The following is a 25,573-nucleotide window of genomic DNA, read 5'->3' on the forward strand; positions in this document are numbered from 1 at the left end:
TTATTGTTACTTCTACTTTTTTAAGTAGTAAAAAATACTTTGTGTCAATGTAAATAGCACGAAATTACTAAGTGAGGATACTTTATGTCGTACGCCCCGGGGGGTACTCCTAGGAATTCTTGGTGGGGATGTGCCGCCCGGCTATCCAAATCCTGACCTTTTAGCAACAACTACGACGGCAACGAAAACGTCAAAAGTGAACTCGCGCCCCTTCAAACTTTATCATGTTTATTCCATCTCGTTCAACTCGTCAAATGTTGGCAAAATTTTTTGGAATTTAATTCCTTAAGACTCTATCGAAGTTCAGGAAAAGATACAAAGTCTTCGTCTCACGTCCTCACAAAGCTTGAAATTAAACGCACATTCACGTCGTAATCCGAAATCGTACTGTGACGGAAATGAAATGTACAAAAAAGCGTGAAACACGTGCAAAGTCGTTATTTTGCTTATCTAAACCAGTTGCCTTTTTGCCGTTCTCGTCGCTGTCGCTGTTGCCGTAGCTTAAGTTCCCAAATGCCCAAGCTCCGGGGCCTGCATAAAAATAATGACCGAGCGCGCAGCGTGAGGTTACTATCTTTGAGAAAGTCATGTCGAGGAGCGAGGACATTATCCGATTTAATGCACCTTTCCATTGTTTTAGAACTAGTTGGTCATTATTGTGGTCACTGAGGTGGAAGAGTAGGTGTTTTTCGAAAAAACAACCTCCTGTTTCACCTCAGGGACATGCTCCTCTGTTTATCGAAAATATTAACCTGCTCAAAATAATAGACAGGTGCATTGATTTAATATAGATATGCAATGTTTTAACAATTATTGGACGAGGTTGAGCAAAATATCGTGATTTGTCTGTGGCGTGCAGATCAATTATTTGCCGAAGCCGAAGGCTGAGGTAAATGATTGATCTGCGAGACACTGACAAATCACGATATTTTGCGATAACCGAGTTCAATAATTGTTTGATCATTCGATCACCGAGTTCGTTTTTTTAATGAATATCCTTGGGAAGCGAAGCGGTCGGCCATTTTCACGCAAGAGCGATCGCACGACGGAGAAAATCACGGTTTCTTTTACGCATGAGCAGAATATTATTTGCAGCCAAATACTTAAAGCCAAACACAGCTGGACGGCATTGCGCATGAGCAGACCATTATTTGTATGCAGTTTTTTTGCAGGTCAGGTGCATGGTGGGCTCTCGGCCAATGAAAAGAAAGAAAAATTTGCTTCGAATGATAGTTACTTTTATTTTTATTCTTTTACTTCTGTAATTTAAATTAAGTAACGAATCAAGAAATAGTTATAGCATCTCTGTTACAGTCATGCAAATGAAGCTGGTTGCTGTTGTTGTTGTTGTAACAATGTGCACGCAAGAGCGTGCTCGCCCCCTGAACCATGGCAAACGATGGTAGGGGCGATTTCAGTCGCAGTTGTGATCGTTTAAAACGAATGTCATGTTTTGCTTTCTTGCTCTTTCTAGAATAAGTTTGGTAACGACATTTTTGATGAAATCATTGAAAAATAAAACTTCTTTAAAGGTCTGGACATCAAATTAGAAATTTTGTTCTTCTTAACTTATTGAACCCGTTGTTTCTACTGTTCAGTTGCCACCTTTACGTTCCACATTACGGAGTTTATAGATACAAAATGTGGTAATGTGATTAACTTATGTCTATTTAACATAGATCCGGTTTTATCAACTAAGTTGATAGGGTAGATTGGCCACCATAGGGAGGTAGAGAGGCTGATGTCTTGAGAGTTAGCTCTTCGTTAGAGCTAAGGACTAGCGCTCGAAACCTAAGTTTCTCTATCTACCTATTGAACTGGACTGGACTGGCACGAGCGCTCTTTCCGCGCTTCCGGTGCGCTCGAAGTGCCGGCGAAATTTTCCTTTTTGCAAACCTGAAATCCTATTTTCTGTCTGTAATTTCAACCGCCCTGCTTCGAACATACGAAAAACGGTGAATTCAGCGCGAGTACGAAAAGAGGTTATTCTTACCGTCAACCGTCCAAAATGCAGATTAATATTAACCGTCGAAAAGTTTCAATGTATTTCAAACCTCACTATTTCAGCTGATCTTCCAGAACTTCTGGTTCCTAAAGAATTCCAAAACTGGAAAAACCATGCAGCCCCCATGTTCTCAAAAACTCTCCCTCTAGACGTTAGAAGACCTTACAACTTGCTTATATCTAAAAATATTTCGAATTTTTATGTGATCATGAGGGCCAAGGCAACCTCAAAAACACAACAGTTAATATAAACTTATACAGAGACCTTATATTTACTTAAGGGGTTTCCATGCAGTTTTTCGGAGACCATACCGATACTTTTCAAAAACTATTAAGCTAAAGAATAATAAGTTATTAATATAAAAACTAGAGCCTTAAAAATGTGTATATTACAATACAAAATGCACTGTAACACAGGGTAAAAAAGTATGAGTACAATGTAAAAAGTTCTACAATGCAGTCCAATGTCCCCACCTTCTAGAAGTTTATGCTTAGATCCAGTATTATAATTATGAAAACTACTATTAAACAAACATTGATCCGAATGCATAAAAAGGGTATTAATACATTTGTAAGCGCTCACCGGCGCTGTAAAGGTTTCCAACGGAGTCTCCCAAGATTGTCACTTGCAGAGGCCTAACCCTAAAACAGCTTTGGCCATCCTCTTTTTTTTTTCTCCGTTTAGCATCGTCCGACCGACCCAAATTTTGGCATTTTCAAAAAAAAGGTAACGACGTAGTTCAACCATTTTTCACTTGAAATAATTTTTTTAATCTGAAAAATGAGCATAGTAACAGCATAGAGAAAAACAGGAACAAAAACAGAAACATTTTTTACAGTATATTGTGTATTTTGTTAATCCAAATATGTGAAAAGAAGATAGATCCCGACCCCGCATTTTACTGACACCCTCCAGGAAGTGACTGATCACAAAAAAAGTTGATAAATTAAAGTGTACACTAGTCACCATGACGACAGCTTTCAAAATATAAACTATCCCACTTCACCTAGATCGATGTGATGCACTTGTGGGAATTCAACACACAATAAGGCAATGATAAGTTAATAATGATTTTCTTTATACATTATCTAGCTGGTTGAAATAACGACTGCCGCAGACTCCGAGGTAGTCTGCTACACAGCCGTTTTTAGTGTCGTCACGCAATGCTCCTCCCCACTAACGGCCGCTGAAAACCGAACTACATTCCTTTCCCGTGATTAGCCAAATATAATTCAGCTCCCATTTTCTGGAAGGTGTTCGCGCCACCTTTGCGGTACTGTGACTCCTCCAATCACAGCTTTGCTTTTATCGTTGCCCCATGTGTCGAGCATAGCGTTGTGTAATAAAAATAAGTTGTGCAACCTGATTTTAAGGTATCCATTTTATTCACAACCGTTTGGGGATACCAATATGGCGGATGTGACGTCAGGTCTCTTTATATATCTCTCCCTCTCTCAGCAAAAACCTATGACTATTAGAGTGCCAACAGAAATTGTCGTTTATGTCGTTGTTTTCAGGAGCTCTATTCGAGTTCAACCAAACAAAAATCACGGAGGACGAGGGTCTAGGTTTTGATGCAAGACTGATTTTTTACGTGTTTTAATATGGAGATATCGACCTTGTTGCGGCTAGCTGAAATCAGGTGAGCCTGCGTCGCAGACGTAATTTAACCCCGGTTAGTAACGTTCGCGAAGCAAAATCCTTGTTGTGGGCCCCCAAGGGTTTGCGTTTGCGTTTCGAATTTCCTTTCAACCTGATTGGCAAATCGACAATGACTTTTTTAACAGGCCAATCATGGCGAGTACTCAAATCCTGATACACAGGAGGGGGCCCTGAACAAGGATTTCGGCGCTGGGCGCAGGCTAACCTTGTGGAAGTTTCCTATATATTATCTCGTGCTTGAATTTTAGAAATCACCATCCCGGGCCACTTATTGCTGAAAACTTATCAATAATATTTACAGCCGGAATTATTTATATGCCGATACAGTGTTCATGGGCGGATTTAAAGGTTGGCCGAGAGGACCGAAGCCACCCCTTTTTCTATGAATTTTTTTAAAATTATTTTTAAAGAGTTCTCAGTAAAATAAATAATAGCTATATTGCTGGCAAGAGTCCTAGCCGCCCCTTTCTGAATTTTCTGGATCCACCCCTGGTGTTAACATCATCATCATTGCCATCACCATAATCATCGTATACATTTCCCAACGCAAAGTAATGATAGCTGCAACCAGTTGCAAAAACGTTGAGACAATCGGACGAAAAAAAGACCTTTCTTACTTCAAATCGCTCACCTTCCGAGCATGGGCAGGCCAGTTAAGCCAAGGTACAGTGTCTTTAAGTATTTCTGCCAGTAGTTGTAGGAACCTTTTGACGTCAAATTTGATGCTGATTATCCTTAGGGCTTAAGGGGCTAAAGCGTCATTTATTTTGGGAAATGTATGTGAAGATTAACTTTTCCGTCATCTGAGATAATCAAGTCATGTAGGGCTACAAAAGTTGCTTACGACCCCACTTTCTATTACCGACAGTTAAAATCTTGAGTTCCCCATGAAGGGTAGCAAAGGTCAAAAATTAAATAGTCGTTTATGGACTTATTTTGTAAATATGGATTCTTTTTCGCATTTAGGCTTAGCGTGGAGAATATAAACGCCACTGATGAAGACCATGGGTTTGGTCCGTACTTGCCACGGATCTATACTTTCCCACCCGGTTAAAACGTGTATTGGTTTGACTTTTGGGGGTGGTTGATTGATGATTTAGTCTATGAAGGTGATGAAGCATTTAAGCTGCAGATATCTCTTGTGGATCCACCATCCCAACCCAACAATGTGATAGGAAAACAGGACACTTTAGTTGTCGTAATCAAGGACAACGATCCAGTATTTTAGCACACGTTTTTGACGTGTCAGAAGTTTGCGTGAGATTTCTGATACAAAAACGAGTGAGTAAATACTATAAAAAGCGCTTTCCAATTGGTGCTTAACATATACATATACCGTAACATTCATGAATCTGTCATAGTCTAGCTTTCATTAAATTTTTTAAGTACTGAAATGGTAAAATTTGCCGCTAAACATCGTGCAAGGAAAACAACGTAAACTTTCAAAAACTAAGAGTAAAAATATTAAGGTAACAGTACCAGTCTCATGAATTACTAGAAACTTTTTTTTCTAAAGCTACAGTTCAAAACGAGTGGAAAAAAACTAGTTTCAATAACAGACAACAAAATAGCTCCTAATGCACCTAAAGGCTGAAAATTTGACGCGAAGCCCCGACCAAGGCACTGCTGCGGCTTCTGATTGGACATATCATTGTTTTTCAAGTGGGAAAAACATTGTTCGCTATTCTGATTGGCGAACTATTATTCTCACTTGTGAAAAACATCGTTCGTTCCTCTGATTGGCTAAAACTCATTTGGAGTGAAAATTTTCTCACAAAGTTTTTCATTGAGTAGTCTCAGTATGCACATAATAAGTCCCAGTACCTAAGGCTGACGCGTTCGTTGGTTGGCACGAACTTCCTCACTACTTGAAAAGGTCTTGACCGGGTGGGTAAAAACCTCAAGCACTAGCTACAGGACGTTTTCTTGTATTAAACTAGTAGAGTTTAGGGAGTTGTTGTAGACGAAATCCTAATCATTTATCTTTTGAACTTTTACTTAAGCTTTGTTTTTCACCTTCAGTGTAGCACCTCGCTACGTATGAGGCGCGTCAAAAAGAGAAAGGTAAAAGGATAGAATTAGCCGGGGTCGTTAGAAATGTAAAATTATACCCCACATAATTTATTCCATACGAATTTGGCAGGGTGTGGTTGTTTCGGTTTGGATTCACTCACTGTTTACAGGAATACGCTACCGAGGTTTACATTTGCTGACTTAACGACTTTGCTCACAAAACTGCCTACGGGCCTTGATCAGACATTTCTCAAAATAAAATTCTAGTAAGAATTAATTTTTATTTTATGTTCTCTACTCAAATGCCTAGTCTTTGCATCGTATTTTTTTAGTAGTCAACTTTCGAATAACACTGTTTTGTTATGTCTGTTCCCTTAAACACTCAGTGTAATGATTTTAATGGTAACGCCGTGACGGTTTGCAGCCTTGCAACTGTAAACTCCCGCGTCTGCTCTCTGAATTCCTTTGATGCGAAGTTGTAGCTGTACAGCTGCGCCTTTCAAAAACGCAGGAGCATTGGGAAGTGGTCCAAGGATTACCTGAAATACAACAGAGAGAACATTTATGTCACAATTGGGCACGAGAGAGTTCGTTAGCCGGGAATAGGGCCGCATTATAAGGTATTGGTCTTGTGGTGTTATCTGCTAAGGAACTGAGGACAAACAAAAGGAAAACATGGGCTTGTGAATTAAGCAAGTCGTAGTGGCAGGATGAATACCGTCGTATTTTTTCCAGCATTTTTCATTCTCCTCACTTTCTGGTGTAACACATTTTAGAGAGTTGTCTGCACAATAGAGTCGAGTTGGTAAGATGACTCATTAATGGCAGGGACCAGATTAGGAATTGATCTTCTCATAGAATCGACATAGAAAAAGCCGAAAAAACGAAGAACTGTTAGACGCTCGAGTGAACGGAATTCTAAATGATCCTTAAGATTGGTCCTCTTTATGATATGTCTTCGTGTTCGTTTAAGAAGAAAATTCCATCAGTCATACGAAGGCCTACCTTTCTTCTTGCTGATGGTGTAATTAGTTGCTGCCCATGACTCCAAGTTACAGTTGGCACAGGCAACCCAACAACTTGACAGTCAACGGTAAGGTTTTCCCCAAAACGGTACTTGTGACTTGTGGTGTGTGTACCGTTGACCAAAAACTTCACAGACATTAATGGTTTTGCTGCATTGTTAAAAATAGTGGTACTACAGATTACGTGTCTGTTAACAATCGTAACTTTGTTGCCTTATTAGCAAATCGAGCGAGACAAAAGTTCCAGGTTCTGTGAGGCGAATATTTGAGAACTGACAATTTGACTAACAATAGACGACTGTTTAACCGTGACAATAGACGGATCGAAACTCACCAATCACTGATTACGAGTCTTCATAGCCAATAACATCACGGCTTAACTGACAGACGACCAAAAACATCGCGACATAATTGACCAATCAGATCAATAACCACAGTATAAGACCATCAACTGACGTGATACAACTCACTTTGACTCTGAAGATGACTACCGCACAGGTTGTCGAAACGTCAGTCACTGTCAACAACAACAGTCCTATTCAGGACTACGTTCACCCGGATGATCAAACTCAACCTTTTGATAAATTATTTTCTCTTGAAGTCTTGAAGATTTTAACATACTAGAAGCTCCAAACAACAAACCTAAGCATTTAATACTCAGTAACTCGTACAAGAGTTTTTAGGAGAGTCTGTTGGTGATATAAAACGATCTGCACACATGACCGGCCTCATTCGTTCTCTAATAGTGGTTAAATACATTGACTTCATGATCTCCTTCTTTTGGCGGAGTACCCGACTAAACGTCTCTACCTGCGGCAAAACATGATTCTCCAGTAAGGCCGAACGTACTTCTACGGCGCAGATGCAAATTGAAAGTCCCATTTCTCCCGCTTACAATGAGCGCTGCAAGCTCTCAGTTTTCAATTTTCGAGCCGCTGTTGAAAGTCGCCCTCTCAAGTTACACAGTTTATTCCAGTTCCCGCTCTTTCATCCTTATGGACTTGTCAGAAATTAGCAGTGGGTAGGGGAGGTGGAAACAGAGGGAGGGTCACAACTTTTCGAGACTGCAGAAAAGGGAGGGGTCATGAAAAACGGGCCGTTAAAAGGGGAACGGTCATGCAAATATGTGTCCGTGATCATGTAGAGGTTCACCCACAGAAGAAAAAAGGAGTTCTTTATTTTGTAAAAAAAAACCTGGGAGAAATAGGAGAGTCGAGTGATAAGCTGACAGAATCAGAGTAGGACTCAGCTTCATGCTGTCATCTAAAATGTATGTATATGGCATTACAAAGAACAGACTAGAAATGTATTTTGAGCTTTCATAATACTGACTCACCTAAGTGTATTGCAAGAACGAGATTTTATCATTTATGCAAGAGGGGGAGGGTCATGATATTTTAGGCCAAGGTCAAGGGGAGGGTTAGAAAATTTCACTCCCATTGCAGGGATGGGTCACCTCATTTCCGAATCCAAATTTAAAATTCCCACCCCCCTCTCCCCCTGCTAATTTCTGACAAGTCCCTTAACATTTACGGGCCACTCGTCCCCAAGCCTTGCGAATTTAGAAATAAAACTTACACTCGATCCTCAAGTTGTGTATGATCCCAGAGAAAAAGCGCACGTTTTGTACGATACACATAAATCTTCCTGCGTCTCCGAACGTAGTGTTATGGATCATCAAGTCTCCACTGTCGTCAAGTGTCAGACGCCGGTTAATGGTCTGCTTGGAACCTGTTAATGAGCGAAAGTCAACACTTTCTGAATCAAAGCCTCGCAATCCCCTAGCCCGTCTCCTCCAATCCGTTCATTTAAAAGTAAAGTAAAGTAAAAAGTAGTAAGGTAAAGTAAAGTAAAGTAAAAAGAAGTAAAGAACAGAAAGAGAGTGAGAGTAAGTAAAGTAAACTGAGTAAGTAAGAAAAGTAGAATAAAGTAAAGTTATCTAACTAAGTAAAGTAAAATAAAGGAAAGGAAAGGAAAGGAAAGGAAAAAGAAGTGAAGTGAAGTATAAAGTAAAGTAGAGTCAAGTAAAGTGAGGTAAAGTAAAGTAAAGTGAAAAGAAGTGAAGTGAAGTATAAAGTAAAGTAGAGTCAAGTAAAGTGAGGTAAAGTAAAGTAAAGTGAAAAGAAGTGAAGTGAAGCGAAGTAAAGTATAAAGCAAAGTAAAATAGAATCAAATCAGGAAAGGGAAGACAAGAAAAGTAGATGGTCCTTCCATTCAGCCGAAGGCTATTATTACACCTAAGGGCCATACGACAAAAAAATACACTTCGTTCAAAATTATCTTTACATGTTTTAAAAACTAAGGCACGTTAAAAAACTAAAACTAAAACACAAATTGCATTAAGGTTAGTTACTAAAAATTTATGATACGAAAACATGTCTTGCTTAGCGGTAGAAAGTCTAATGAACTAATGAATGAAGACACAGTTGATTGTATGTAAATATTCTGAAGTTAGCATGAAAACTTTAGGGGTATTTCATGTCGATCAGGCTTGACTTACCATCTGTTCTTTTTACGGCTATAATCCTGTTGTTTATTCGCCAACTGACAGTGACTGGGCCAGAGGCACTGTAGCGACAAGGTAATGTTGCAGTCTGAAAAAACAAAACTGTGACATTGCTGGAACGGCTTAACATCTTTGGAATATCTGCAAAAATAAAAAAATACAAGTAGCTGAATAATTTACCCCTTATGTTTTACCACACAGAAATGGTTGGTTGATATAATCAAGTCAGTCAGGTAATGCATGGTTCAATTCTACTGCAATTCAGCTTCTTAAAAGTAACCTTCTTCATTATAAATTTTTCTTTATCGAAGGGAAAGAGCGATGATATGTAATCACTCCAATACCTTTTTCACAAAGACGAAAGTCCTGTGAGGAGACCTTGTATCCCGGTGGGCACTTGCATTTGTAACCACCGTGAGTGTTAACACATCCGTCCTTCCACGCACACAGAACCTTGTCTTTATGTACAACGCATTCGTTAATATCTAAAACAAAGAACAATGCTTAATGAAGACAATGACAGGCTGCTTACAGTCTGTTTCGCTCTTCGAATATGTATCTATTGGCACATTTGGAAGAGCACATATTGGAGCTAGTCGTAGGCACGTCCATATGCGCTCACTTTTTGAGAACATGCAGGAGCCCATTTATGGAACGTGCTACTGTTCTTGAAGTGGCTAGTAACCTATAAAGGCTAACTATGAAAATACTTCAATCGTTATCAGACAAAGAAAGCCTAATACGAACCATTTTCTTTCAACCATGTTAGCACTTAGCATTAATAGATATTTTTATTATATGAAACATGATACTTAACATCAGATAATTAGTACTTAGTAATGTTATTTTATTATTTCAGTATTATTTCTTCGAAGGCATTAGCTTTTGAGCTACTCTGTAAATTTGAGGTAAAATAAAGTCATGCAATGTAATGTAAGAAAAATAAACATGTAGTCACCAGAACAACTTTTTCCATTTCCTGAGTAGCCAGTTTTGCAGGCACAGAGATAGGATCCCCAGGTATTTCTACACATAGCGTTCATGTGACATGAGTGGGTGCTGGTTGCACACTCGTCAATACAGACGGTCAGAGCCCCTGGGGACAATGTCTTACCAGGCCAGTTCCAAACGGTCGCCGCCGTTCTGGCTTCTGATTAGTGCCAGAAAAACACAAGTTTTCAGTGTGTTTTTCTGGCACCAATCAGAAGCCAAAACGGCGGCGACCGTTTGGAACTGGTCTGGTAAGACATTGTCCCCAGGGGCTCTTCTCGCCGTTCTTTACTTTTCTTCGTGCCTTATTTTTCCGCCCGTTTAGTCTTTCCCTCACCCCCACTATCTGCCCTTGGGTCTCCGAGGATGCTTCCTGGGGGGGTGTCAGTAAAATGCGGGGTCGGGGCAGGAGCCCATAACCTAATGAGGCTAAGTTACTACCGAAACAGGTAGACTGTTTTTTCGCAGAGGCGCGAAACAGTCGCCTCTGCAGAGAAACATATTTGAACTAAGCGCACGTGATTTATCCCTGACGCCTCAAATGTAAGCACACGTGATTGCATTCCTTCACATTCCTGAGAATTAAACGATGGCGGGCTTTTCCATAAACAAACAAGGAAGGTCTTATATCCGTGGTAAACACTCTATAATTTATTCCTTACGATTCGCATGAGATCATCGAAGGTAGACATCTCATTTTCGTCCACTGTAATTAGTTCGCATCGATCTTCCGGAAAAATATTATAGAACACTTTTAGCTGGATCATGTTGTATTTAATACTAAACGAAAGCGGATAAGCGACGATAGATAGCCAAAGCGCGAGCAAAAAATGCGAAGGAATGTTATCACGTGCGTTTGGCTTTGGAGATACTATCTCTATAGACACGTGACCAAAAACGATCACCTTTGTCACTAACGGCAACTGTTACGTACGTCTACGAAAAAACAGTCTACCTATTTCGGTAGTACTCAGAAATTCCAGCCGTTTCAGTAACGTGCCAACTTGCAACCGGGGGAGGGGGGTATACTCAGCCAATTTTTTTTATAGGGAAGCCTCCGCCCCAAAATCCAGCCCCTTACCCTTTAAATATACCATTTTCGATAGAAAAGGTTCCCCTTTAGTATACCTTTTATGGGCAAATGGTACCTCTTTCACATACCTAGTTCAGAACTTTTCATCCCTCTTACAGCAATGCTCTGTCGCGCGTGACCAGTAAATTCCGACAATTCAGACAACGTTTCAAGTTTTGTTTACCATATTTAGGTGTTTTGGTGTGATCTGGGAAATTCGAAACGAAATTACAAAATCCGTAGAAAGATTTGAGGATTTAACGAACTTTCACAATTTTCAGACCTATTGATTATAACGCTTTAGATCGAGAATTCAGGCCAGGTAAACCTCTCAGTACGGAAATCAGAAGACAGATAGTTGATTTGTATTTGAGCGGAGAGGGACCGAGGGAAATCTCACCAACAGTTCGTGTTACTTATCAGGGGCACCCAACGAGAAAATAGTTCAAAACAACTTATACATAGTATTGCTAAACGTATTTTAGTATTTAAACGCCAGATATAGGCATATTTTTATCCACCAAAATTTTTCATCTGTTCGGATTTCCTAGCTGAAAGTCTAGTGATCCGAAAATTATAGGGATTAAAACTTACCTTTTCGAAAATTTCAGCCAGAAAAAAGGCTCCGGAAAATTCTAGGTAACGTTTTTAGGGTAAAAATCCCTTAAAAATGGGCAATCATACCATTTTTTAGATGTTCGAAAATCCTAGGAGAGGCAGGCAAGCAAGAAATTTTACAACAAATGTTCCGAAAGTTCTAGATCTCAAGTCGTCTTCCGAAAAGAGATTTTTCCGAAATTTGATGTTGACTTATGGCGGAGTGTGTTTCATCATTCGTCATTATCTGTACGGCACATATTTTCCCCTTCGTCGAGGAGAACGGAGAAATCCTTCTAAACTTTCAGACAACGTTCTAGAATCCATAGAATTGTTCAAATTGATGAAACCTAGCATGTTTGGAAGGGAAATACGCGAAAGGTTGTTGAACGATGGCGTGTGCGATGGGAGAAACTTACCGGCTTTATCGACTGTAAACAAGGAATAAAGGTCAAGCTCCGCATAATAAATAAATAAATACTCGATAAACCAGAGGTTACATACGTCGCTATTTCTTCAGTATTTCCACAAGTATCGAACTTTCCATCTCTAATTTGAAGATCTTTTCCTGGAATTCTACATTTCAACGAAATCTCCGAAGTTTTAATGCGATCTTCGCTACGCTACTCAAAGAAGCGCGTTTATTGGAAGACTCGGATCACGTGTTCAGTTTACTGGTCACACGTGACGGAGCATCGCTGTAACTGCTGTAATTGCCCTTTCTTCAAAATATGATTAAATTACAAAACCAGAACGTTATCTCGACTTTTTCACAGCCCCGGTATAAAACGCATCTGTTAGCCCTTTTGTGCCATTTTACCGACCAAAATGACAAAATTCCCTACCCTTTCATATACATGTACTCCCTACCCTTCATATACCTGAATCCTGGAAATGGTAAAGTCTAAGGCTAGGAGAAAAGTAAACATTAAACTTGTTTACAAAATATATTATTTGATACAGCAATTTTCGTATGACTTTGAAGTGAAAACGCGCGAACAAAACAGCGAAAATAGAGCGATTTGATTCGTTTGTCGAACGGATACAAACGCGCGTGGGTTTTGGTTGGTTAAGCAAACGCTTGGCTGAAAAAACTTCATGCCCGAAGAACTTTCTAGAAATCAATCGATACTTCGCTTTGACGTCATACCGCAACACGATTGGCCAATCGAACAATGCCTTCTTCATACTGAGATTTTCTTTGGCAGGAAAACGAGGAGTCTATGTTTGATCTTTCATGTACTGGGTGATAAAACAAATAACGAACACTTACCGAAACCATTTTTCAAGGTCATACGAAAATCGCTCTATTCCTCCTCGGGATGTTGTTCTTCCCGCCTTAAGAGAATTCGAAAAGTGTTACGGTAAGGTGTTCCGTTTACACGGAATCACGCTAACCGCACGAAAATTTGAACTCCTAGCCGTTCAAAAATTTGAACGCTAAAATCGAGGTCAAATTTTTGACCGGTACGGTCGAAAATGTGAACGGCAAGGTGTGGACACCGTGGTTGCATGTATGCGTGGTTTCTCAGTTGGAAAAAGAGAGGACAATTGCAAACAGATATTGCGAGAATGGATTTACGAGTCGTGCTATTACACGCTTTACTTGGAAATATTACGGTTCGACAGCGCAAAAATATTGAACGGTTTTGTGTAAAAAAAGTGTCTGGTCAAATGTTTCAACCGGTCGAAAATTCGACCGTTTAAATGTAGCCTAACACACCCCGTATCATGCGTCATTGCTCCTTCAAAAGCTCTCACTCAGAATCTCCGCCTCAGAGAGTGGAGTCAAGCTGCGAGGCAGATGAGCAACCCACGTGACCTACCGTGTACTGACATATTCCAGAACTGACACCTTAGCAATTTACCAGCCTTACCTTGGTTACAGTTATATCCTGTGAAACCAGTTCTCCAACAAACTGTTGTATAAATAAAAATATGAGATATAAGTGAGAAGCATTAATAAGTGTTATTATTCATTCAAAATATTTCCCCAATTCTGATTGGCTAAAAGCACACGAGTAATTCACCATAACCAGTTACTGATGACCAAATTTGGAAGAATTTCGTGTTTAACAAGGAAATGACGTCAAAAATGCAGCCTTCTACAGGTTAATACACCGTTAACCGAGAAGACCTGGGGACGAGGTTGAGTTGTTTTTGTTGTGAAAACTAAGATGTCGGACACTTCACTCGTTTCAAGAGTAAGAACTACAGCTGGAACTAGGCGAAATAATTGCTAAAAACATAGTAAAAACAGCAAGAAGACAACTCGGAGGGCGACATCTGCTGTTTGGAGAATATTTGCGGAGCTGGACAAACCTAAACGTACACTATCGAAGATAAACTTAACATCGATGCAGGTAAGCATGTTTTAGCTATGTTTTTATGGTATGGTAGGAATTATTTTGAATGAATAATCAAGCAATTAATGAATTCGGCTTTCGTAGGATATGAAGAATTAAGCAGATCTTGGAGTGTGTTACCCACCTCGGCCTTCGGCCTCTATGGATAACACCCTCCTCGATCTGCTTAATTATCCATATCCTACGAAAGCCGAATTCATTAATTGCTAATTAACGAATTAATTTTTCAAAGTTTCGTTATTTTAAAATGCCAGTGGAGTGTATGCTGGAGAGATGTAAATCGTTGCATGACCAAGGATAGGTCTAAATGTGATGGTAAGAAGTATAGTATAGAGACCGAATCAACCTTCTATTTGGAAGGGAAATTACACTGACGCCGATGACGTCATAGCCTTTTGTCTTTATGCAGAGAAATCTCATTAAGATAAGGTGTGCTATTTTGAGGGTGTTTAACCGGTTTGACAGGTTCTCTAGTAATTTTTACGTTGATAAACGTTCTCAGTTAAGAGTTTTATAACTGCTGCAATTTTACCTGGTGTGCCAGCCATCTGGAATCTGGTTGATGGATGGCTAATTACTATCTTCACTTTTATGATCCCTGACCAGGGGCTCAAATTTCTCGGTATTGTACAATTCTTTCTTTTGAGTGCAGCCCATCCATCACATTTGAGTATTGCGCCATTAAACTGGGCCACAATATCTCCATTTCCATCTTGTTCTGTTACAAACTGGACATCAGAGGTCCGCAGCACTTTGCCATGGTAGGAGAAACCATTGGTCTTGAAGAATCCTCCGCCCACATTGAGATATCGCACTGTCAAACGGCCTGGTTTGCAGTACAGTGGGAACTGCACATTCGCACTGGAGCTTCTCAGTTGCTGAGGGAAAGATCCCAGGGAAGGTACTTTAGGAATTTTTGAGTGGGGATGTGCCGCTCAGACCCCAGAACCCTTAGCCTATACCAGACCCACAATCCTGGCCAAAAGGGTTTAGTACTCTTCCTTTTTCTCTCTTTTTGGTTAGGTATTTCCGAGTAACCGACAATTCTTAGTTGTAAATTCATTTCTTTCTCTCTTTATTAAGCTTCGCCAAAAAAATTATAATAATAATAGTAACATACATATACGTGGCAGGGTCACCACAGCATATAAACAAATACTGCTTTTTCTTGGTTTCACCCCCCTCCCCCCAACCGAACAAAGTTGAAGTCTAATCCTATAATCATTGCCAGATTTTGAATTGTGACACCCAAAACTGTCTAGGGGAGAGGGGGATCAGTTAAAAAATACACACATCCGTGTAGAAGACTAAGCTGACGGTCTTAAAAGTTTTGACGAGGATTGAAGTTCGGCTGAATTTTGCTACCCTAAACTAGACCTAAACTTCCAGAATCTCTCCTTATTTTCTTGAAATTACTGGTTTTCCCGGTCTAGACATAAATATTTAACCTATTGATTAGTTTGCCTTTACAGCAACACATACCTGTATATTCCATGTATCATATATGGCAGTACCCCATGCCAGTACGCCCCCGCCACCCCCCCCCCCCCCCTCCCGGGAAAGATATGAAAACAGGAACAAGATTTAAGCAAATTTCGCATTCGTAACATTTATACTATAATACATCCAATAGTTTTTCGCTGAAAATGTTTACCTGACACTTGGCTCGCTGAAATCCTGTTAAGGCTGTATCAGTCAAACCCGGTTTTCCAAAAACGTTTGCTGAGCCTTGCAGGATCAACAATACCTGGAGTAATTTGGCAGTAAACATTTTCCAAGTGAACATCTGCAAACATAAAGACAAAATAACAATTCTTTCTGCGCTGAATGATTAAATAAGGCTACATCAGCCCACACGAATCCGGATATTTTTGAAACCACATACTACTGTTACTAAGTAACATATACTGTTACTAAGTAAGTAAGTAAGTAAGTAAATAAGTATCAGTAACGTTCAAACCTCATCGTCGATGACGTGGAGAGTGATTGCCCATCAAAACTGCTCTGATCAAATGTAACGTTTTGATCAGAGATGGTAAATTGACACACTAGATGGTAAACTAGTCTAGCCGTCCAAATATTTTCTGGTATCCATGTCAGCTCGGGAATCACCTCTAAATATAAAAATCTTAGAAACCTTATATCTTCATGGTGTCCCACGCCACAGAAATTGACCACACTTAAAGGTGCTGTGTCACGGCTGTGTACGTTTATTTTCTTAATATTGCCAATTACACACACGTCCTTATTCACGATGGAACTTATCCTTAGCAAAGAAACTGCTGGCAAAGGAATAATACTGCTTCATGTCAAACCAACATGTCTTAGTCTCAAGCCTTATATAAAACGTTACAGACAACAGGAGAATGAACTTTCAAAAACACTTAGGCTGACAAGTTTTCAAAAACCACTTGTAATCCTATTCAATCTTCTTAGAATCTGCCCATCCGCGCCTTCTTTTGTAAGGGCTGTATTATTTACACCTTGTGTTAATTATGCAGTTGTGTTTATGTTTCGCTTAATTTGATGGCTTTTCCAGCCGGTTTGATAAATTTCGTGTTATACATACAGCCCGCCCCCCTGGACATATAGCCACTAATGATTACCTACAAAGAAAGCTTTTGTGAAAACTGGAGGTACGGTGACTGTGTGTATATAATCAAAATTGCAAACAATGAACGGTACTCAACTTGATGTGTCTAAAAGACGTTTAACCACTTAATCGCTCTGCTTAACTACGTCTTAAGAACGAAATGGCGATTTGTTAATTTTGACATTCACTTTAATTTCATCTGCCTTGGTGGAAAATATAATAATTGGATCCAATTCAATCAGATTAAAGCACTTAAAAACGACTCTTGAAAGATAAAGTGTTTTTTCCTGTCTTTAAAAAGCCCGGGTTAAAAAGTCAACTTGGATATTGAATGGGCTAAGATAAGTAATACAATTAAGAGCAGTTTTGGTAATTACTTAACCAGCAACGTCAACGCAATCGCTGAGGTAAAACGAATTCGCTGTCAGTCAGTTGGTGAAAACCAAGTTTTCCTAAGGTATTATTAATTCGCAGACTTGCTGAAGGTTTTGCCTTTTCAAAGAACTTTCGATTTCAAAAATGGTCGAATATATGGTAGAAACGTGCTTACTTTTGCAAGACAATATTGCGTTGGCAAAAGCACTACAGTGAAACCTGTATTAAGCGGACACCCTCTATTAAGCGGACAGTAGCCGAAGGCCCAAAATTTATTTCCCTTATTTACTTTAAATGAACCCTTTATTTAGGGGACACCTCTATTAAGCGGACGCGGACACCTAAAAAGTACCTGGAATAGTCATTTCTATTGTTACGAACATTGTAATCAAATTCCACCACCCAACATGCCAGACACCGGAAATTCGAAAGATCGCCTCGAATTTCCACCCACAACTTTTTCGATTTTTACTTTCAAAAACGTGACTTGACGAACTTATTTGATTGGTTTCACTGTACAGTACTGTTTTCTATTTTATGAACACTTATTAACAATTCCACCCAAAGCAGGGGGGAGACAGGGGGACTCGAGCCCCTCCTCCAGAATGTTTGGAAGTTAGAAACAATGTGTCAAAAAACATGCTATAAGAACAAATTCATGTACAACAACAATCAGTCTTGAATTCTTCACCTTTTTCACAACTGTTAGTGGTCTGTTAAGTAAATAACAGTTGCTTTTGCAACAGCAACGCTGGCACTCCTACCTTAAAACTGATACTATAAATCTGGTGTACGTATTTTCATAGAAGATAGATAACCACACAAATTATAGCAATGCGTACAGTATTAGCATCTATCCGGCGACATGAATCTTCGTACACCCTTTGATCATTTTTTCAAAATTTTCGACGGGTGGGGCAAAAATTTTGACTTGCCAATTTGCTCTTCCTCCAGCCCCGTTACTTAAGCATTTGCTGCGGGCCTGTATTTAACGGGAAGATAAAAATGGCCTTTCAGCCTTATTGCTTTTACTGTTTTACTGGTGAACTACATAAATAAGTGAGACAATTGCTTTATCAATGCCTATCACAATCTTTAAAAGACCTTTTAAGAGGAGATAGAAGTGATAGAATCCTCACGTACTTTGTGCGAAGTTATCTTTTTTCTTAATTTATTGTGCTGGAGAGAGTGAAAAAAGGTGGCCTCGGTTTTATTTGTTTTTTACTCAATAGTGACACATAACTGTGTTCTTGGATAAAACCTCTCTCTTCCGATCGACACTGAGCCTATAAGGACCCTATGTATTCCAATCATTTTTAGATTGGTCAATGAATGATGTGATATTTGTCGTCTGAGAAGAGTTATGGTAATACTAAAGAGTGATAGCAAGGATTTCGGCGCTGGGCGCAGGCTAACGTTGATGAAGTTTCCTATACTTTATCTCGTGGTCGAATTTTAGAAATCACCACAAACCGAAACACCGCAAGTTACCGGCCCACTTTTTGCAGATTATTGCGTTCGAGATACGAGAACGTAACCCCTAATTTGTGTTGCGTGTTCTGTGCATTATTGGGTGTCCTGTGCAATTAATAATGGAGGTTTTTTCGAGACTGCATTTGTCGTCGACACACATTTGCCTCGCTTTGAGGCGCTTGCTTACGTTTTGCCTCACTTTGACGCGCTAATTCACGCGGTGATTCGTGTGTTCTCGGCGTTCATCTTTCAAACGTTTGCTGAGGTCTGCTATTCTGTCTTCGTAAATCGTTCATCTTTTAAAAGTGTGCTGACTCTTCGTAAAACGTACATATTTAAGAGTTTGCTGAAGGTCTACTATCGATCTGTGTTTAATGAATCTTCCAAAGCGTTCATCTTTCAAAAGTGTGCTGAAGGTTTACACCCTGACTAAAATTTTACTTTGGATTAAGCCTTCATATTTTTCTTTGGAAAATGCGTGTTACGCCTGGTGCATGCATCAAACCGGGTTGTTTAGCTCGGCGTCCGTTGAGCCACAAAGTAAATTTGCCGGTGAGTTGTGAAGCTCAGGGTCTGCACGTTCTGCCACAAAGTAACTCTACTGAGTAACTCTACTGAACACTCTGCATCTGTAAGGGAACAGATCCTTAATTTAAGTAACTCTTTCAGATCTAGCACAGTTATATCGAACAACAGACACATTCTGATCGACGGAAAATCGGTGTTCTATCAAAGCCTCTTTGACAAAGGAATAATCACGCTAGAAAATCTTGTGACCGACACAAATGTTTTACTAATCAAGCAGAATCCAAATGGGTTACCTTTCACACCCCTTGAATGGTTTCACTTAATTCAAATTTTTGAGGCCCTACCGACTCAATGGCGAAAATCCTTGACATCTTGCGGACCCAAAAGTGGTAAAACCTTTTTTTTGCATGATCAAATTAAACTCTATCTTAAAAACCAAGCCGTACAGATCGAAAGCGTCCTTTCCAAGAATGTTTATTCTGAAATTAGAGCAGGATATGAAACCAGACCAACTGCACAAGCGAGATTTGAAGAACAGTTTCCTGATATAGGCCTTGATTGGCACGATATTTATAAATTGCCTTTTAATGTTCTCATAGACACCAAATCCAGAGAATTCCAGTATAGAATTTTAAACAGGTACTTGACAACAAATTCTTTTCTTCATAAAATTGGTCTAGCAAATTCACCATCATGTACATTTTGTAAACAAGAGAGCGAATCCCTTGAGCATTTGTTAATTATATGTCCCTGTACTAAGAGTTTCTGGTCGGACTTTATTACTTGGAGTAATCAATTAAACATATCCTTAAGAGACCTTTCAGACAGCGATATACTTTTTGGTTTTTGGCAAAGGAAAGAAGACTACTTGTTTATCAATCACATGTTAGTCTTAGCTAAGCAACATATTTATGATTGTCGTAACAAATGTACTTATCCTTCCTTTACAGTTTTTTTAAATAAAGTCAGTTATGTTCATCAGTTAGAAAAGAAACTTATGAATTCAAATAACAAAGTTGCCGATCAGGAAAGTAAATGGGAAAAGTTTCAGCTATTCTGCCGTGGTAGTGAGAATTAGAATGCAAAAAAAACTTATGTCCTATTTTATAGTAGTAATTGTACCTAAACAGTCTTTGTGTCAGCCATTATTTATGTATGGTAGGAAGTGTATTTTGTGTACTTGTAGTAGTATTTTATTGGTATAGATGTAGTAGTGCTTGTACAAAAAATAAGGGAAAAAAAAAAAAAAAAAAAAAAAAAAACTCTACTGAGTTGTGTAGCTCGGTGGTCGTTATTCCACAAAGTAAATCTACCGAGATGTGAAGCTCGGCGGCACGATTTCATCATGACTTGTGATATTTTCGGCACTGGACAAACGAACATTTTAGCTTTATGTTATTTATTCGGAAAAACGTGACCAGCCCACGGTAGCGCCACTCAAGCCACTGAAATCAATACACTCGACCAAATTACTGGAAAAGTTATTGACGTGAGCCGCACACACATTCTACTGAAGGCTTTGATGATTCCCTTGAAACGTGTGAAATTGAGAGTTGTAGTGTAAGTGAACCCGTGTTCAAACACAATCGTTGTGCCCCGGCATTCACCACAAAAATGTGGTCTTGGGTTCGATTGGGTCGTTCTTTAATATCATCACAGGTTAAGAAGACTTGCCAGTAACGGTTTCCGGCATTTTATAGTAAATTTCAGTAATTTTCTACATGTGGAATTCCCAATATTAAATAAAATTAACGATTACATCTAAAACTTTGTCAACTGTTTGCTTTTTAACAGTACCTGGACCGGGTTGTTAAAAAATGGGTTAAGATAACCCAGGTGAGGAGGGTTAGTGCGAAATTTGAACTCATACGTGAAAGCTTCATTTTGCCAACAAGTTGATGATTGGACGCTCTTAAAAATAACTGAGAAAATTATCCAAAGAATGTTTTTTAACAAAAGAAAAAGAAACCCGGGTTAAGCGCTGATCGGCCTTCGAACAACTGCGCCCTGTAGAACATCTATTGCGCCAGTAAAACAAAAAGTTCTTTTTACACGCCCGAAGCACTCTGACCAGTGTCTCCTCAAATAACAAGCACTTGAGACGAACCATACGATATCATGCTGATCACTAGCCTTCAAAACCTTTTCATTATGATACACAGTTTAGGTCGAGGTTTCGCTGTACGCAACCCTTACGTTCAAAATATGCTATAATCATAGTTATCTATCGCAAGAACCATCCACCTTTTGCCCTCAACTGCTACCTGTACGCCTAGCAAACATATCGAACGCACTCTCGTAAGCTCCGATTACTCCAAGTTTTTAAATAACCTGTATCAAATAGGCTGAAATGACTGGATACCTTTCGACTTCGTGTATACGATCGCTGCGGAAAAGCAAACTAAAAATTGCCGAACAGGTTGTAAGTTGCGTATGCCGCCCTTACGGTATATGAATCATTTCTTCTCTTACATTTAACGGATTGACATAAAAGAAAACACGTTTGATTTCGTGATCTAAGGTCCTTCCAATATTCAAAAAGAGAGAGAAAATCTATATAAGCTTTGATTAATTTTATTTTTTAATTTGTTTTTTATTTCCACCACTTTCAAGATTAGTCAGAAGTCATGAATCCCAGTAAATTTTAGGAGAATGATTTTTCTATCTTTTTTTCTTTTTTTAAATTTTGGGTGCGACACAGCTATCCTTAGTCTAACTGAACAATTCAAGGAAGAATTAGATAATCACAAAGTTATTAGTCTGGTGTCTATGGACCTGTCAAAAGCATTTGACACCCTTCCCCATGATCTTATTGTCAAAAAGCTTGAAGATTACGGTGGTGACTCAAAAGTTATCAATCTTGTTACGAATTATTTAAGTGACAGACATCAACCAGGGGCACCCAACGGCAATTTTCGGGAAAATATCTGTTCGGAAGACGATTTGAGATCTAGAATTTTCTACTGTTTGAATACTAAACTACGTTCAACAACGCTATGTTAAGTGGTTTTGAACTATATCCTCGTTGGGTGCCCCTGATCAACGTGTCAGATTGAGTGGACAGCACTCTTCTATGAAAACTATAATGAAGGGTGTTTTCCAGGGATCAATTTTGGGTCCCATTCTTTTTAATATTTTCATGAATGACCTGTCTTATGCTATAGATGAATGCACATTATTCTCGTACGCCGCTGACACTCAATTGTTTAAGTCTGCGGAAGATATCGACCAGGTTGAACATGCCATAAATGCCGATCTGAAAAAGGTTGATAAGTGGTATAAATTCAATTAAATGAAAAGAAATCATTCAAAATATCAAGCAATTACTTTTGGAAGGGTCGAGAGAAATCCTGTGTTGACCTGTGAAGGAGCCGTTATCCCTATTCAAGACGAAATGGAACTCCTTAGCGTCACTCTCGATAACAAGCTTAAGTTTGAGGGACAGATTCGTAAAATCTGTCGTAAAGTTAGTCAACAGGTTGCTGTTCTCGATAGTCTGAAGAAAATATTGCCTTTTGAATTGAGGATAGATATATATCGTGCTTTCATTGCACCGCATTTCAATTACTGTTCAGAGTCGTAGCATCACTGTGGTAAAAGAGGTTCCGGCAAAATTGAAAAAAATCAATGAACGAGCCCTTCGCTTTGTGACCCGTGACAAGTCAACCACCTACGAGACGTTGAACCAAACCTGAAGTCCCCACTTAATCAAAGAATTGTTAAAATGGCCACCGGTGTTTACAAAGCTATCCATGGGTATAAAGTTCCTAGAGGAATAGGAGAGCTATTGTATGAACGATCAACTAATTATAATCTTAGAGGAAAACACATCCTTGAGCTACCCAAAGTAAATACAACCACCTATGGACTTATATCGTGGCGTTATACTGCAGCTAAGATTTGGAACGCTCTTCCGGATCAGTTTCGTGCGGCTAATAAAATCGGAACATTTAAGAACTTGATGTCTAAGTTCGATTTCTCAAATTTTACATTTTAATCGCGCAAATACATGTAAATACATTTTGCTTAGTTTTAACATCATTATGTAATAATCTCGTGATCTACTCGTAGTTTTAATAATTTTTAACTGTATATATATATATATATTTTTATATAGGTTTTTATGAGAAATCTTCTCTTTCTATTATTATTTCTAGTTTATTTATTGATTTTTCGTGGCATGTCTGTAAAGTAGCTAATTAGCAAAGAACATTGACCGCGTTCAATAAAGGGTATTATATTATATATTCCAAATATCTTTTGTAGTTTAAAGATCTTCAATGTTCAAACCATTCAGAAACTCACAAAAAGATAAAAGTCTTTATTAATGACAAAATCGCGTCCACATAACAATTGTCATTGATCATTCTAGATCGCACTTCTATCTTAAAAGAAGATAACTGACTTTAAGAAAAGACAGGGCCGACGTTTATTCGAATGCAATGCCGAGTTTCTTAGCTATGATCTTCTCCAATTACTGCTTTGTTTAATTCTAAACTTAAGTCATTTTTTCTTGGTATAAGCACACTTCAGTTCTCTTAATCAGCTTGTGTGTAGTTTTTCGCTTCTTTCGCTTGTTTTTCCTCTTTTATTCTAGCATTATTTTTCTCACCTTTTCTCTCTCGTTTTTGCACTTACACGTTCAGCCTTTTCTATTTTTATCCTATTGAAGAATTGTTTTCTATGTTCCAAACAAATTGTGCGTACTAAGAGTTAAATTGCCGATGTCAGTATTGTAATTGTTAATTAGGTAACATAATTTTAAAGGTGGTCCTATTCCCTTGCCTCAAGATCATCTTTTTTAAAAATTTTATATGTATATTTTGTGTGTATAACATAAAGATAATAAAACAATAAAACAATAAAATTTTCTCTTTTTTCTTTTTCTTTACTGCGTTTCTATTCCTTTCTTTTACACTTCATTTGAGTGTCGATCTCAGTTGATTTGTGGTCAAATCTAAAATTGCAGCCAGCAATTGAGTGACCTAGCCAGCTGGTCCTTTAATTTCGAGTTACTCTTGAATTCCTTAAAACATTTCACTAAAATTTTGTGTCTTTTTATAGAAAAATATTTTGCAAGCGAGTCTTAAATCACTTGAATGAACTCTTTCTGAAACGAACCCCGTTGAGGCCAACACCGAATTGGAAACGTCCGTCGTTAGGTCTATAGGTCCCTATAAGTGTCTTTCTCTAACAAGTGTCTGTTAAGAGATAAATATGATTTTGAAGTTATTTACTAATATTCACCTACATGCTAAAAATCTATGAAACTAGAGGCATAATTTTTCCAGAAGCAAGACCAACAAAGCTTACCTTTTGCCTCAGCAAACCTGCTGCTAAAAAGGAGGAAGAGAGAAAGCAGTGACGACAACAGCACCTTATTTCCCTGCAAAGCAAATTACGTATCAGCCTTGACTCATCCAGAAAATGATAATGTGTGGATTTCCATTACTCTGCACGTAGCCCCTTTTCTTCCAGCTGGGCAAGCAAAGTTAAAACATAAACGAATTCCTGCTTCCACAGCTGTCGAAAACCAGACTGTTGTGCATAAACATTAACATAAACTGTTAACATGAACGAATTCCTGCTTCCACAGCCGTCGAAAACCAAACTGTTGTGCGCAAACTATTCCTTCGTATTATGAACCATATAATAATTATCCAATAAGCAATAACTAAATATAATTAACTTGCATTGCCCAAACAAGCTGCGTTTTACCTTCGCAGCTGGAGACATTCCCAAGGTAAACGAGCTTTTAATTAATCTTTTGATTCACACGAAACCCTGTGAAGTGATAGTCTGCAAGAAAATATTTGAAATTTTAAAATCGATGTTTAATTTGGGGTTTTTCGTTTGGTGGATGTGGTGGTTGTAAATTAAGACTGAGAGAGAACTTATTTTGACTGTTATGTTTTCGTATTAAATTACGAAACTAGCTTTATGTTTGTCTAAAGGTTACAAGCCGTCTGACATATTTGCGTTCGAGGTACGAGAACGCAGCCCCTAATTTGTGTTGGGTGTTCTGTACATTATTGGGTGGCCTGTGCAATTAAAAAGGGAGGTTTTTTCGAGATTGCATTTGTCGTCGTCGTCGACACACATTTGCCTCGCTTTGTAAATTCGTGCGTCCTCAAGCGTTTGCTGAGGTCTTTTATTCTCTCTTCGTAAAGCGTTCAACTCGTTTTAAAAGTTTGCTGAATCTTCGTAAAGCGTACATCTCAAGGGGTTTAAGGCCTGAGTTAAAGGTGTGTTGGGAGCATATGAATGATTGGCAATATCTCTCGCTAGGAGACCTAGAACAAGATGATTTCTTCCCTAAAGTAAATCTTAAGGTTTTCTTGTGCCTTAACGTTTAATTTTGGTCACGT

At 38.8% G+C, this 25,573-nt stretch overlaps 1 protein-coding gene across 1 annotated transcript; it reads right to left on the reverse strand.

Annotated features, from left to right (window-relative positions):
• Positions 1–5,862: 5,862 nt before the first annotated feature.
• Positions 5,863–24,621, reverse strand: LOC140941029 (uncharacterized). Its single transcript, XM_073389978.1, has 9 exons — positions 24,519–24,621; positions 15,891–16,022; positions 14,769–15,114; positions 13,748–13,789; positions 9,556–9,696; positions 9,206–9,352; positions 8,284–8,436; positions 6,686–6,855; positions 5,863–6,219 (listed from the first exon to the last, which is right to left on the reverse strand). The coding sequence occupies exons 2-9, from the start codon at positions 16,020–16,022 to the stop codon at positions 6,055–6,057; spliced, it is 1,296 nt and encodes a 431-aa protein (XP_073246079.1). The 5' UTR covers positions 24,519–24,621; the 3' UTR covers positions 5,863–6,054.
• Positions 24,622–25,573: the final 952 nt, after the last annotated feature.

The sequence above is a fragment of the Porites lutea genome, chromosome 6, assembly GCF_958299795.1.
Source record: "Porites lutea chromosome 6, jaPorLute2.1, whole genome shotgun sequence".
Classification (NCBI taxonomy): domain Eukaryota; kingdom Metazoa; phylum Cnidaria; class Anthozoa; order Scleractinia; family Poritidae; genus Porites; species Porites lutea.

Coding starts and splice junctions, on each gene's coding strand:
- LOC140941029 (XM_073389978.1), bottom strand. CDS start 16,022: ATGTTCACTTGGAAAATGTTTACTGCCAAATTACTCCAGGTATTGTTG. Junction 8,437..9,205: donor AGCCGTAAAAAGAACAGATG/GTAAGTCAAGCC, acceptor GCTCATTAACAG/GTTCCAAGCAGACCATTAAC. Junction 6,856..8,283: donor ACACAACTTGAGGATCGAGT/GTAAGTTTTATT, acceptor TTAACAATGCAG/CAAAACCATTAATGTCTGTG.